The sequence below is a fragment of the Chiloscyllium plagiosum genome, unplaced genomic scaffold, assembly GCF_037043375.1.
Source record: "Chiloscyllium plagiosum isolate Xiang-an unplaced genomic scaffold, Cpla_swu_hap1 HiC_scaffold_10, whole genome shotgun sequence".
In the NCBI taxonomy this organism is placed as follows: Eukaryota; Metazoa; Chordata; class Chondrichthyes; order Orectolobiformes; family Hemiscylliidae; genus Chiloscyllium; species Chiloscyllium plagiosum.
The window spans coordinates 71,076,172-71,090,538 of NW_028270148.1; the positions used below are offsets into that span (position 1 = coordinate 71,076,172).

At 38.7% G+C, this 14,367-nt stretch overlaps 1 protein-coding gene across 1 annotated transcript in view; it reads left to right on the forward strand.

Moving 5' to 3' along the window:
* Positions 1-10,211, forward strand: part of LOC122553184 (chitin synthase chs-2-like) — a 55,630-nt gene extending 45,419 nt beyond the window's left edge. The window contains exons 16-19 of the mRNA XM_087991441.1: positions 1,112-1,222; positions 1,790-2,007; positions 4,827-4,908; positions 6,876-10,211. Of these exons, the coding sequence (XP_087847567.1) occupies positions 1,112-1,222; positions 1,790-2,007; positions 4,827-4,908; positions 6,876-6,896 (432 nt within the window). The 3' untranslated portion in view covers positions 6,897-10,211. The remainder of the gene's footprint in view (positions 1-1,111; positions 1,223-1,789; positions 2,008-4,826; positions 4,909-6,875) is intronic.
* Positions 10,212-14,367: the final 4,156 nt, after the last annotated feature.

Here is a 14,367-nt window from a genome sequence, read left to right on the forward strand (position 1 = left end):
ACAGCACCCTCTCACTGACTACTCCTTTCAGTTCAGATATCACCCACCCACAAATACCTATTGAAACTCCCAGAACCGCTTGACACTCTGGTTACTCCTGATTTTCTGATTATCTTCCTCACTCCAACTGACTATCCCCTGAATCTGCGACTACCACAAAAATCCCTTACCAATCAAATATTTACAGTTTTGACTATCATCCCACCTAGCTGCTTCACATGGAGGTGTGTATGGGCCTTGGCTAGTGAGGAGGGAGGAAGAAAATGGGCAGGTGTTACACCTCCTGCGATTGCATGGGAAGGTCCTATGGTGTTTTGAGAGCTGGTGAGTGTGGAGAAAGACTGGACCAAGGTGTTCCCAGAGGGAATAGTCCTTGTGGAATGCTGAACTGGGAGCGGAGGGCAATATGTGTCTAGGGATGGCATTCTGCTAGAGATTGTGGAAATGGTGGCTCAGATCATTTGGATGTGGATGCTGGCAGATTGGTAAGTGAGGATCAGGGGTTAGAAGCAAAGGGGTGAGGGCCGAAGTGCGGGAGATGAATCAGGCACAACTGAGGGTCCTGTTAAACATGAGGGAAATCTCAGTTGAGGAAGAAGGTGGACATTTTGGAGACCCCTTTGTAGAAAGAATTATCATCAGAACAGATGCGATGGAGATGGAGAAACCGGGAGAAAGGAATAGAGTCTTTATAGGACACAGAGTGTGAGGACATATAGTCAAGGTAATCATGGGAGTGTTTGCGTTTGTAATGGATGTTGGAGGCCAGCCTATCACCAAAAATGGAAACAAATGTCATGAATGGAAACAGAGGAGTCAGAGATGGACCAAGTGAAGGTGAGAGTGGGGTGGTAATTGGAAGCGAAATAGATAAATTTCTCCAATTCCAGAAGATAGAGGGAAGCACCACTGATGATGTCATCGATGTACTGGAGAAAAAGTTGAGGTGGAGACCGGAGTAGGACTGGAACAAAAAATGTTTCATGTACCCCACAAAGGGACAGGCATAACCATTCAAGTGGAGCAGGTATGCAACTATGGTAGTGTCTCCTCAGAAGAGCTGGGCCAGTATTTTTATTGACCTTATTGTTCTTATATTTCTTATATGTAGGAAGAAATCCCATTCTGGAATGATCTCATTGAATTGTACCTTAAACCAATTGAAGAAGATAAAGCAAAACAGGCAGAGATAGCAAAGGAACTGAAATCTCTCAGAAACAAGGTAAGTACAACTTACAAGTGGTTGTTCTGACTCGATCACTTGTTCAAGCCCAGAGGGGAAAACAGTGCTGCATTATTTTTGGTTGTTGGAGGACAAAACAATGGAGGTGCATAAGGCACTGAAAAAGTTAGTCAGCCTCATGCTTCTAACATGGTTTACCAACCTATCTCCTGATTTGTTCAATTTTCTGAACATAACAGACCAGCTGTAATTTCTACTCTTGCTTGGTACTAAATGCCTCCTCATTGAAAGAATGCAAAATGTGTATGATAATGGACTAAAGGGTAAATTTTGTGTTGGTTTATTTGCAGAGTCAAATTTCACTTAGTAAGACAGAGAATTGGAGAATCACTTTGAGTGTTGGTTAGCACACCCAGTAGGTACAATTCCTCTTTTTCCAGTGATTAAAATAAATCAGGAACTCCTATTGTACAGCTGCACTCATTAATCAGGCTGATTTTTGTTGTTACATGTACAAGTCTACAAGAATCATACTGCAGATGTATATTGTACTTGGGTAGCATTTATAATGTTGTCATTATGAATAAACCTTTACATTCTTTGCAGGCCACTTTTCTCTTCTTCATTATTAATACTCTGTGGATTGTTTCAACGTTTTTTCTGCAAGCAATTGGTTCAGAGATACACATCAAGATCCCCAAAATCCTTCCAAATGGTACTTTTTCAAAAAGTGAAATTCTAACCATCGAACCACTCAGTTTTATGTTCTTGCTATCGTTTGCTGGGCTGTTGGGAATTCAGTTCCTCACCATGTTGTACCACAGGTATTAATTCAAATATATTTTGTTTTCTAAATAATTAGGTCCAGGGTCACATTCTTGGATTGGATGCTTGGGTTTGGGAGCAATCCTGGCTCTGCAACCCCAACTTTTAAAAATAGCTGCCCACACTTGCCATGTTTGATCCCATGTACTACCCTATACTCAACCACTCATCTCAATGGCCTCTCTTATGCCTACACCTCTAATCATCTCAATAACTCATCATAGCCCTTGTGCCAACATATGCTAACTCATGTACCCTCACCCTGCCTTCCATAACAATTCATCTAATATCCATCATGGGCACACCTCAGGAGTCATGTTAATAGACGGTGGTACAGTGGGCAGCACAGTGGCACAGAGGTTAACACTGCTGCCTCACAGCGCCAGAGACCCAGGTTCAATTCCCACCTCAGGCGACTGACTGTGTGGAGTTTGCACATTCTCCCTGTGCCTGCGTGGGTGTGCTCTGGTTTCCTCCCACAGTCCAAAAATGTGCATGTTAGGTGAATTGGCCATGCTAAATTGCCCGTAGTGTTAGGTAAAGGGGTAAATGTAGGGGAGTGGGTATGGGTGGGTTGCGCTTCGGCAGGTCAGTGTGGACTTATTGGGCCGAAGGGTCTGTTTTCACACTGTAAGTAATCTAATCTAAATATTCACAGATGATTTTCTTTTGAAAAACATACATTTTGATCAAAACAAAAAAAACTATTCAATACATTGAAATTCTTTCAACTAATCCCTTAGGTAGACAAACGTTTCATTCAAGTACTCAATCCCTTATGAAAGTATCCCGTAGATAAACAAATACTTCTATAATCAGTTGGAGCTGTCCTTCAAAATGCTAACTAGATAGGTACCCTATCGTGAAAATCATAGTTTGGGAATTCAATCAAAGAGCACAAATCCTATAATGGCTTTTGTCGACAGGAATGTTAAAATACCTAGCACAGTTTCTGTTTCAATTCACACTTTTTTTTGTCAGTTCCTTGACAACTTTAACAGATTTGGCAGTCCCAAACATCATCCCAGTCATCCACAAAGTGGTACAATGGGGTGTTGACAATGATATCAAGTAGCATTTGCTGTGCAATAACCTGCTCACTGAGACCGAGGTTTGGTTGCACTAGGGCCAATTAATTCCTCACAACTTGGTCTAAACATAGCCAAAAAAAGCAGAATTCCAGAGGTGAGGGGAGAGTGACTGCAAGGTTATATTTGACTGAATCTGGCACCGAGGAGCTCTTGACATACCTGGCACAAAAGACAATAGTTGTGGTTGTTGGAGGTTAATTAACTCAGTCCCAGGGCATCAGTATAAGCATTCCTCAAGGTTGTGTCCTCAGCCGAACCATCCTTAGCTGCTTCATCAATGTCCATCTTTCCATCATATGGTCAAAAGTGGGCATGTTCACTGATGATTACACAACGTTCAATACTATTCACACCTCTACCAATACTGAATCACCTCTTGTCCATATGGAGCAAGTCTTAGTCAAATTAGGACTAAACTGATAAATGGAAAATAACATTAGTGACAAACAAATGCCAGGCAATTACCATCTCCAAGAGAGAATCAAACCGCATCCCCTGCCACTCAATGGTATTACCATCACTAAAACCATCAATATCAACATCCTTGAGTTACCATTAACCACCCTTATAAATACTCTGGCTATAAGAGTGGGTCAAACACTAGGAATTCAATGAAAAGTAACTCACCTCCTTACTTTTCAAAGTGTTTCCGTTCTCGACAGAGCATAAGTCAGGTGCTTGATGAACGTATTCCCACTTTCCTGAACCGGTTCTATTCCAAAAACACTCAAGAACCTTGACAGCACCCAGGAAAGGCAGTCTGTTTGATCAACACCCCACATACTGTCTTCAGTATTCATTCCTCTTACCACCAATGCATGACCGCAGCACTATGTACTAACTACAATATGGAGTGCAATAAGTTACCAAGGCCCATTTGACAGCACCTTCTAAATACGTGACCATTACCACCTAGAAGGACATCAGGCACATGGGAACACCATCATCTACAAGATCCTTTTTCCAAAACATACATCATCCTGACATGGAACAATACCACTGAGCCTTCGATGTCACTCAGTCAAAATCCTGGAACTCACTGCCAAACAGCACTGTGGGTGTCGTTACACTACAGTAACTGCTGCAGTTCAAGAAGGCAGATCACCCCCAACTTCGCCAGGACATTGAGGGATGGACTGTGTTGTTGGCCCAAGCAATAATACCCACATTCTATGAATGTGTTAGTAAAATGAGTTCAGGAACTTCTTAGACACCAGCATGTCGACATTTCACAGTCCCAAAGGGGGCCTTTTGCCCTACTTCCACTAAAAGGCAACTAACTCCCCCACCATCACCTGTCCATCTCCCTCAACAAAGGCACCGTGGGATCAGATCCCAAGATGTGCCTTACCACATGAAAAGGGTACACTAACTATCCAAAAGGAATGCATGTTCAACAGACCTGGTTGATTCCTGGTTTACCTGGTTTATTTGCCACACCCTGGATTCCACACTCCAAGACTCCAAAATCCTATTTTATTGAAGCCAGCTTGTCATTAAAATGGCTAGCCATTTTCAGAGACCATTGTAGCCTATGAATTGTAGCCTATCCCAATCCCTCTCCCCATCCCCCACAAAATATGAGGGATGCTAGTTTCTGGAGTGCGACTTGGTTTTCTCTCTATCTTTTAGCATTTTCACCACAGCAGAGACACACCATTGTCTCAAAATTCTAGGCGTTAATGCAATGTTCTGGAAGTGGTAACAATTTGTTAACTTCATTCTAGGATTACAACACTCACCCATTTTATTGCATATAAAGGAACTGAAATAAAACCTCAACAGAAAGTTGGAAAGTATCACCAAATGGTAAGACAAATAAATTTCATTATGCATTTGCTGACAAGAATCAAATTTTCAGAAATATATTAAAATGTATCCAGTTTAATATTTGCACTTTGGTCACACTGCCCTTGTGTCATGCTTCAGCCATTATATTTTATCATTTCAAAGAAAATCAGCAAGTGTCGAAGGTGTGAGGGGTTTCTAGAGAACCATGAGTCATACCTTTACATCGTGCATCACCATGGCTTAATACTCAAAATGCTTTTTAATAATGAGATATTGTCCTTACATTGTCAAGTATACAACCTTGCAAGAGGTTTTTGTGACACAGTAGTAGTGTGCCTACTTCTGGGCCAAAAGGTTTGGGTTCAAGTTCCATCTGGCCCAGACATATGTCATAGTATGTCCCAGCAGGCTAAATAAAAGAACTACAACTTCTCTGATCCAGAAAGAGAAAAACTCCAACTGTAGAAGTGGACTTCTACAAGTGATAAATTATTTGAAGAAATTTTTAAAATATGAAATTTTTTTTTTCCTTTTTTAACTCAATACAATATTTTCTTAACTCTTTTTATATAATCTTTCTGATCATTGATTCAACTTTAATTTGCCATATTTCCAATATGCTTCTGTTTCCTTTTTATTCCTTAAAATATTCTTGCTTCAGAACAGAGACTATTGGTTCCAACAAGATTAAAGATGCCTTCTTCTCCGCCCACTCTTTCAGTTACTTAGTCTTTTGAGCTAAAGGATGTTTTGTTCTGGAAAAATCTGAGCTGTTGTAAAATGTTATATCCTCAAATTCACCATGAAGAACACAGGTTTAGTGTTTAATTATAGCTTTAGTTTATATTGTTCTACCTGGTCAGATAAGCATTTTATTTACATTTTCTAAAATAATACTTTCTTGATGATTGGATAGTAAATGGTTATCCCAGGAACAGGAAATTTTCTCGCCATAGCAAACTAATTATAATATGTCTTTTGTCTTCATGGTGTTGTCGGACTGAGAGAGAGCAGTGGCATTTCATAAATCATTAGCAACTATTTGCATGCCAGAGCAGATTTTATTCTGCGAGGTGACTGTCATAGGAAGAATTAGTTTTCCTTAATTTCCTGTAAGTTAAAGATAGGACTAATCACACTCACCTATTACTGTGAAAATGCCACAGTAATGTCATGTCAGGGCTTAGTTAATTACAGAAATCTAGATGTTAGTGTCCAAGATGTATCTCATTATCTGTCTCTTTCTGCCTCACTCCTAAATTGCACAGAGAAATGTGCAGTTCCTGTACTTGCACTGTGAGTAAAAAGAAAGTTAGAGCTGGTCTGAATTGATGTACGGTGTCTGTTTTATCTCACTTAATATCCAACAATTTATTAAAGTCTGGTTTAGCTGTCAGAGATTATTTTCATGGTATTCTCATTGTTAATTACTTACAATGAATTTCTCTGGCACTGAATAGCAACTGTTACAAATATGGAGTCTCATTCCTTTAAATTTTAACTGCTGTTGGCGTTTTAATACATGCAAGTTTAAATCTATTTTAATTTACTGTTCTATCCCTCATTTTTGTCTCCATTTCAATCCAAGCTTTATTTTCTTCCTCATTAGCATTTCTCTTTCTGTACCTGATTTGGCTAAGAACGTCACAAATATATTTTAGTTTTGTATCCGAGTCCTTGCAGTGAGCATCTCAAAGTCCTGTAATTTAAATTATTAAGTTGACACACAGTTGCTTATCTGTTCACCCAGTTCCTATTGCTGCAAAGTTATAGCCTTGTGATCTTAGCAATTTACATAATAAATTATTGTGAAAATTTTAAAAAGACAAGTTTAACTAAAGGACACCCTGTTAGTTTCACTTCAACAGTAAATTTTGCTACAATGTATTTTGAGTTTTACTTTTAATCTAAGTAAATGCAATTTTGTATTCCAGGTACAAATACAGAATTAAAATTTAATATTATTTAACTTTCTCCTTTTCTAGTATAAAGATCATGAGGTTTGACAATATACAGAAGAAAAATAACTGGTGGTTGAGAAAAATCGAGCAACATCTCACCAGTGTCACAAATATATTACCATGAGCTTTATGTGTGAAACACAACTTGACAACTACTCAGGGACATCGCAGCGAAATCTGTGGCTCGTGTTACAAATCAGAAAAATATACAATGGGAGAGCTATTTTCGAGTACATCAACAATAGCTGAGAAATTTGTTGGTATTACATCCATTTTTAAAGAGGCATATAAGTGCCCTGTTCATCTCACTTCCTGTCTCACTCTTGACTGTGCTGACCAACTAGATTCATATCTAAACAAGCTATTCCTCATTTTTCCCTAAACTTGTGAGCTACCTTGAAGCCATGACTGGGACTCAGAACTCTCTATTTTTGGGAATAAGTACAATTGACTGGCTTAGATTTTGACTCGGGTACATGAGGCCAATTTTTGATAATTCTGCTACCACTTCCATTTGGCACAAGCAATTTGTGCCGCACCAGGATGATAGCCTGATTTGAGAGGTATCCAATTATTAGCTTATAAAATTAAATATATATTTCAAGAGAGGAAACCTTTTGGAAATCTGTTGATCCTTGGTATTATCAGATTTAATTAATGCTCCCTACCTCTGAACTTAATTCAACGTGCAGAGAATGATTTTTATAACATAAACATCTCCACAAATTAGCTCAGACAACTCAGGGAAGAATAAGTTCTGATCAGTCTCGAGATTGTAAATATTTACCAAGATACATAGCAATCCACTATTTAATGTACTTATGACAGTTACTAAATTGAAGAATTAGGAAGATAATTTTGTCCATGTTTCCAGATTGCAAAACTGCATCTATGTTTTTTATAAGAATTTTACAATTTTATTACACATTGACCACAAAGGAAATTTTTCTGAAGAAAGCATGCAGAGGTCCAGATAAGTCTTCATTCATAGAAATTAAGAGCAGAAGTAGTCCATTCAACATTGACCCTGCTGGAACATTCAAGATGAGGATGGCTGATCCTCGATCTCATTGTCATATTTCTGCTTTCTCCTAACACCTCTTGATGCCTTTAAAATTTAAACATTTATGTATCTCTTTCCTGAATATGTTCAATAACTTGACCTCCACAGCCTTGTATGGTCAAGAATTTAAATGGTTCACTACTATCCAAGTGAAGAAATCTTTCTTCATCTCAGTCCTAAATGATCTAGTCCATATCCTGAGATTGTGTCATTGGTTCTACACTGCACAACTTAGGAAAACATCATCTCTGCATCTAATTTTTCCAGACCCGTTAGTATTTTACATGTTTTAATCAGATTCCCTCTCATTCTTCTGAACTCTAGTGAAAACAGGCTTCTCATAGGGCTGGAAATGTGTTGCTGGAGAAGCGCAGCAGGTCAGGCAGCATCTAGGGAACAGGAGAATCGACGTTTCGGGCATTAGCCCTTCTTCAGCCCTTCCCTAGATGCTGCCTGACCTGCTGCGCTTCTCCAGCAACACATTTCCATCTCTGATCTCCAGCATCTGCAGACCTCATTTTCTCTTCTCATAGGGCTGTCCTGCTAACCCCAGTATCAGCCTCCACTGCTCTCCCTCTATGGCAAGTGCCTCCTTGCTTAACTAGGGAGACCAAAACTGTATTTAGTACTCTAGCTGTGGTTTCACCGAGGCTCTATATAACTACAGCGAGACATCCCCACTTCTGAACTAAAATCTTCTAGCAATGAAGACCAATTTACCATTTTCCATCCTAATTGCTTGCTGCACTTTTATATCTATTCCATTGACTGGTGTACTAGGACACAGAGATCCCTTATACATCCACGCTTCTCATATCACAATTTATTTTTCTATTTTCCATACTGAAGTGTATAACTGTATATTTAGCGGTATTGTACTGGATCTGCCCTGTGTTTGTCCACTCCCTCGAGTCGTCTCAATCATCTTGAAGCTCATTGCATCCTCATTACAGCTCAGATTCCCAACCAATTTTGTGTCATCAGCGAACGTCCTCCTGAACTGTTCCCCTTTCTGTTCATATCTGAGCCACATGTTCCATGCTGGATATCTGTTGAAGACAGGACTTTACATTAGACCTTAGATTTCTCTTATGCTAAATGATTTTATTCAAGTCTTAAAAGTGATCAAAATTTGCCTATAATCATGACTTTAAAAATTATCAATAGATATAAAACGGGATTATACAGTATTGTATTTCTTTGTGTGTGCAATGTCTATGAACTGATGCATATAACTGATCATATGCAAAAGGAAATTAAGATGATTTTGTATCCAAATACATGTGCACAAGACACACACTAGGTGCATCATACCAAGCATAAGGAATTATTAATGTGCAATTAAGATGCTTCACAATTGATCATGAATTGATTAATATACATATAATTTTGCACAAAATGGTCAATTGTTCCAGTCTCTTGTTTACAAAAATCTGGTAGATGCAAAATGTTAAATGCAAATATAAATGTTAATTTATAAAACAATGAAATTACTTATTAAATGTATAATCTATCAAAAGACACCTATTACTTATTTACATTTAAACTGCAACTGTGATAAGTTTTTGTCTGCACTTTTCCTATTATAAAATGCAGTTGACTCTGTAGACATGTATGCTTGATTTACACAGTTAAGATTGAAACTTAGAACTGCCACATGTCAAACCTGCCTTTTTCACTCTGCAGAATTTTAAACCATTAAACATGTTTTGTTTTTTTGAATGCATAAATTTCCCAAGCCAAACAAAAAAAATGCTATAATCACAAGATATTCTTGATGAACCTTTTCTAATGTTCCATGCACAGGTTAATGTCCATTGAATTTTAGCTGAGGATAAGCAGGACATTTTAGAAACAATGGATTTGATTTTATATAATATATATACTTTCTTGTGTTTATTTTTGAATTTTTGATTGATTTACTAAATCAATTTCTAAATGGTCTGTGTTACACAATTTAAAATTAGACTGGACTTGTGTATAATTTATTGGGAAGCTCAACCGAAGGTGACCAGAGTCTACATACTGCTTTTTAATAACTGGTAACCTGGTTAATATGATCCTTTAACTGAGCTGTCATTTTTGTTCCATATTTACTGATAGCAAATGACTACTATTTTAGGTGGATAGCCTGCACAAATAATTATATTCATAAATTTCCATTACTACATATAACGAAGTGAATGTTTAGCCAAATTTTTAAGATGCCAATCATTGATGTGTGATGCCTTTGCTGACTTAATAAACTAGTTAAATTTAATATTTCTATCTGATTAGTTTGAATAAAGATCAGTTTGAATAAAGAGTGTCTCAGTATTGTTGTAAATGTATACACAGTAATGTCAAGATTACAGATGTCTGCTATAGAAGGGTTAAGTGTGATCTTATGAAAGCGTTTTAAAATCAACGTAAGACAACCAAATAAATAATAAAGGGACAGAAAATAAGTTTGAGGAAAATTGCAAGTAATATCAAGATTGACAGCAAGAGCTTCTTTAAATATATAAAAAGAAAGAAAGAAGTCAAAGTGAACATATGTTCCTGAGAAAACAAAGTTGAGGAACATTGGGGTTCTGCAAAGTGATCTCAGGTATGGAGGATCTATTTTATGAGAAGTTGAATAGATTAGACCTGTACTCATTGAAATTAGAAGAATAAAAGGCTACCTTAATGAAATATAGAAGATTCTTATGGGAATTGGCAGGCTGTACGTGCAAATGTTGTTTCCCTCTGTGAGAGAGTCGAGAATTAGAGGAGATAATGTCAGATTAAGGAGTTGCTCATTTAAAACAGAGATAAGGTGGAATTTCCTCTTTCAAAGGGTAGTGAATCTGTAATTCTTTACTGCGGAAGGCTGTTAAGGTTGGATTGTTAAGTATATGCAAGGCTGAGATAGACAGATTTTTAATCAATAAGAGAATCAAAGGTTATGGAAAAACAGCAGGAAAGTGGATTTTTGGATTTTCAGGTTAGCCATGACCTCATTGAATTGTGGAACACACTCAATTGGCTGAATGGCCCATTTCTAGTCTGATGTTTTAGGGTCTTAAGTTGCACAAGCTCCAGGCGCTCAGCCTTTCTGCCATGCCCAAGAAGCCTGTGAGTTTTGCGAACATCTCACTTGCATTGTTCACGGCAGGTTCCTGTGCTGCCTCTCATAATTTTCAGCAACTCCCTTAATTTTGGAGGTTGCATGTAAGTTGCCCTTTACTGACAAGTTAATGGTTATTATGAATGTGTGTTAATTGATCAATCAATGTTGTTGACTCATTCGGTGGGTTTGAACATTGTACTTTAGAACTCAGAATGTCAGAAGTGAGATGTGGGTTCACTCACCTGCAGTTTCCATTCCAACATCGCGGCATGAAGTACCACTCTGATGTCTACATTTTAGCTATGCACCAAAAGACCTCACTCTTTGCCATTGATCTTTCCACTGAGGGAAGCACACTTAGTAGATCACTCTATTATGAGATATTTAAATGCTATCCTAGCATGCAACTCGATAACATTCACTGTCACTGTCTTAGTCACCAAAATTGGAAACTAATAAACTGGTTAGGGCCTATTATTTACCAAGATCCTTGTACAGCTTCTTCTAAACACATGAACACTTACATCTAGAAGGACAAGGGCAGCAGTTACATGGCAACACCCACCACCTGCAAGCCACGCACCATGCTGACTTGGAAATATATCACCTTTTCTTCAGTGTCACTAGGTCAAAATCCTGGAATTGGCTCTCTAACAACATTGTGAGGCACATGTATAGCACATGGACTGCAGCAGTTCAAGAAGGGAACTCACCACCATCACATTCTTAAAGGCAACTAGGGAAAAGCAATAAAAATGCCCACATACCACAAATTAATTTTTATAAAATTTCATGTCATGATATCCCCCATCAAAGTCTCAAAGAGTGTCCCTATGTCTAACATAAAAGAGACATTTAATAATTGAGAATTCATTTCCTACCCTGTTTTTAAAGATTTCAGATCTTTAGATTAAGTGATCGGAATGTGAGAATGACAAAACATTGGTGTGTCTAACTGCCAGACTGGAAAGAACAGGTAGTCTCACGGGGTGGGGGAGGGGAGAGAGGGTGACAGAGAATGTGACAAGGAAAGCTAAAAGAAAGGGAAAGAATGTGTTCACAGTTTGAAAGCGTTGAACTCAATATTGAGCCCAAAGGTTGTAAACTGCCTCGCTTGAAGATGAGATGTTGCTCCTCCAGTCTGTGCAGTGATTTGCTGCAGCATTGCAACATGTCAAGGACAAACAAGTGGGCATGTAAGCAAGACACTGTTAAAATGATCAATTACGGGAAGGTCAAGGTCATGCTTGTGCACATACCAGAGGTGTTCTGCAAAGCGGTCACCCAGTCTGTGTTTAGTTTCTCCAATCTTGTACTTAATCTGAACTATCAACATCCTTTGTCCCCCAGCACTCCAACATCCCCCCCTCCCCCCACTCCACACTACTGCATAAATGCTGCCCCCTCCATGCTTCACTTCAGCTCTGATAAAGAGTCATCTAGACTCAAAACTTTAACTTGCTTTCTCTCCGTGGATGCTGTCTGTGATTGTCAGCATTTTTTGTTTTCAGTTAATGTTTCTTTCTTAACATTAATAAGCCAGTTAATAACTTCTCCAACTTCTTTTTATTTTCATTGATCTCTTGCACCCTTTGTGGAATTTCTTAATGTTCCTTAAACCACACCAAAAAAAATTACAAATTGACAGAAAAACTCTAGCCTTACCTCTCTGCCTTTATAGTTTTACTGATGCTGATCTGTCGTTTTAATTGGAAACCTGAGTGCGGAACAAATGACAGCTTCTTCCTCAGGCCAAGCCTGTCATAAGCTCAATCTTGGGAAGGTGGAACCACAAACCACCAAGGTCCTCAGCCATGAGAAGTAGCAGAACTTCACAGATTTCTACTCGGAAACATTATAACTCTGTTGACCTGGGCTTTCCTCTCTGTCTTTCTATCCCCATCCCCCAATCAGTTGACTGCTGGAGATCCCTGACTGCAGCCACCTGTCTCCCACGTTTCATTTCTTTCCATCTACATAACCGTTATCATTAGGTTCAAATGGACGTTGGAGCCTTGTAGTCCTCATCCTGGCCCTCAAATGAAAGGATCCTGCTTCACAATGAAATCTGGATAGTGTTCATTCCATTTGCTTTTCTTATGTTTCAAAACTATCTATGTGAAGTGCATTACCTATTCCTGGAAGCCACGAGGCCATGTGACTTATAGGCAGTGATAGCAGGCCATTCCCTGAATTCAGCCTCCTTTCTCCCCAACACTCCAACCAACACTCTCCCCCCTCCACTATTGCATAAAGGCTGCCCCCTGCACACTTCATTTCAACTCTGATAAAAGGTCATCTGGACCTGAAATGTTAGCTAGCTTGCATCCATGGATGCTGCCTGACCTGCTGTGGTCTCCAGCATTTTTTTTGTTTTCAGTTCAGATTCTAGCATCTGTAATAATTTGTTCCTAATGAAAAATTAACAATATGTTTGGTTTGAACAACAGTATGAAGCAAAATCTCATCTTACAGGTGAGATAGGAAGGATCAGGAACTATTTGCAAGTCACTAGTGCCAGTCATATTAGAATTGCCAATTCTCAAAAATGTCAACTCTCATACATGGAAATACAAATCAAACTTATCCAACATGTCTTACCTTCAATCCTTTAAGGTGTTGTACTATGTTAGAGAATGTATTCTACAAGTAGCCAATGCCCAATATATCTACCTTGTAATTTTATTATTCAGTACTGCATGCAGTTCTCCAAATGGGTTCTGATCAAGACTTCGTAGTCGTATAATTCAGCAGCATTGTGGACTAGTGCTATGAAGACCTAATTGGAGCCACCTTCAGTTTTGTTAAGCCTTGGTCTCCCAGTTAGAACATGTACAGTTGGTGCCCTTTTAGTTGCATATTTAGAATGGACAGTTAGAAACGTGAGAACTAGAAGAACGTGTAAGCCTTTTGGTATCTCAAGTCTACTCCGTCATTCTATTGCCTCTACTCCTTTATCCTTCATTCCCTTTTCAAACAAAAAGTGGAGAGTATTCCATCACACTCCTGACATGCATCTTTAAGATGATGGACAGGTTTTGGAAGGTCAAGAGGTGAATTACTTGCCACAGGATTCCTAGCTTCTTTTGTGCTCTGTAACCACAGTATGAATATGTCTGATCCAATTTAGTTTCTGTTATTGACTGGCATCTGTGGGGCACAAATGTTATTTGCCACTTTTCAGTCCAAACCTAGATATTATCCTGAACAATGTGCAAACAACAGCAATCACCCCTGCTTCTGACCTTATGGAGGGAAGGTCATTATGAACCAACTGAAGTTGGTTGGGCCTAGGACACTACCCTGAGGAACATCTACAGAAATGTGCTGGAGCTGAGATGTAGAAACACAGGAAATTG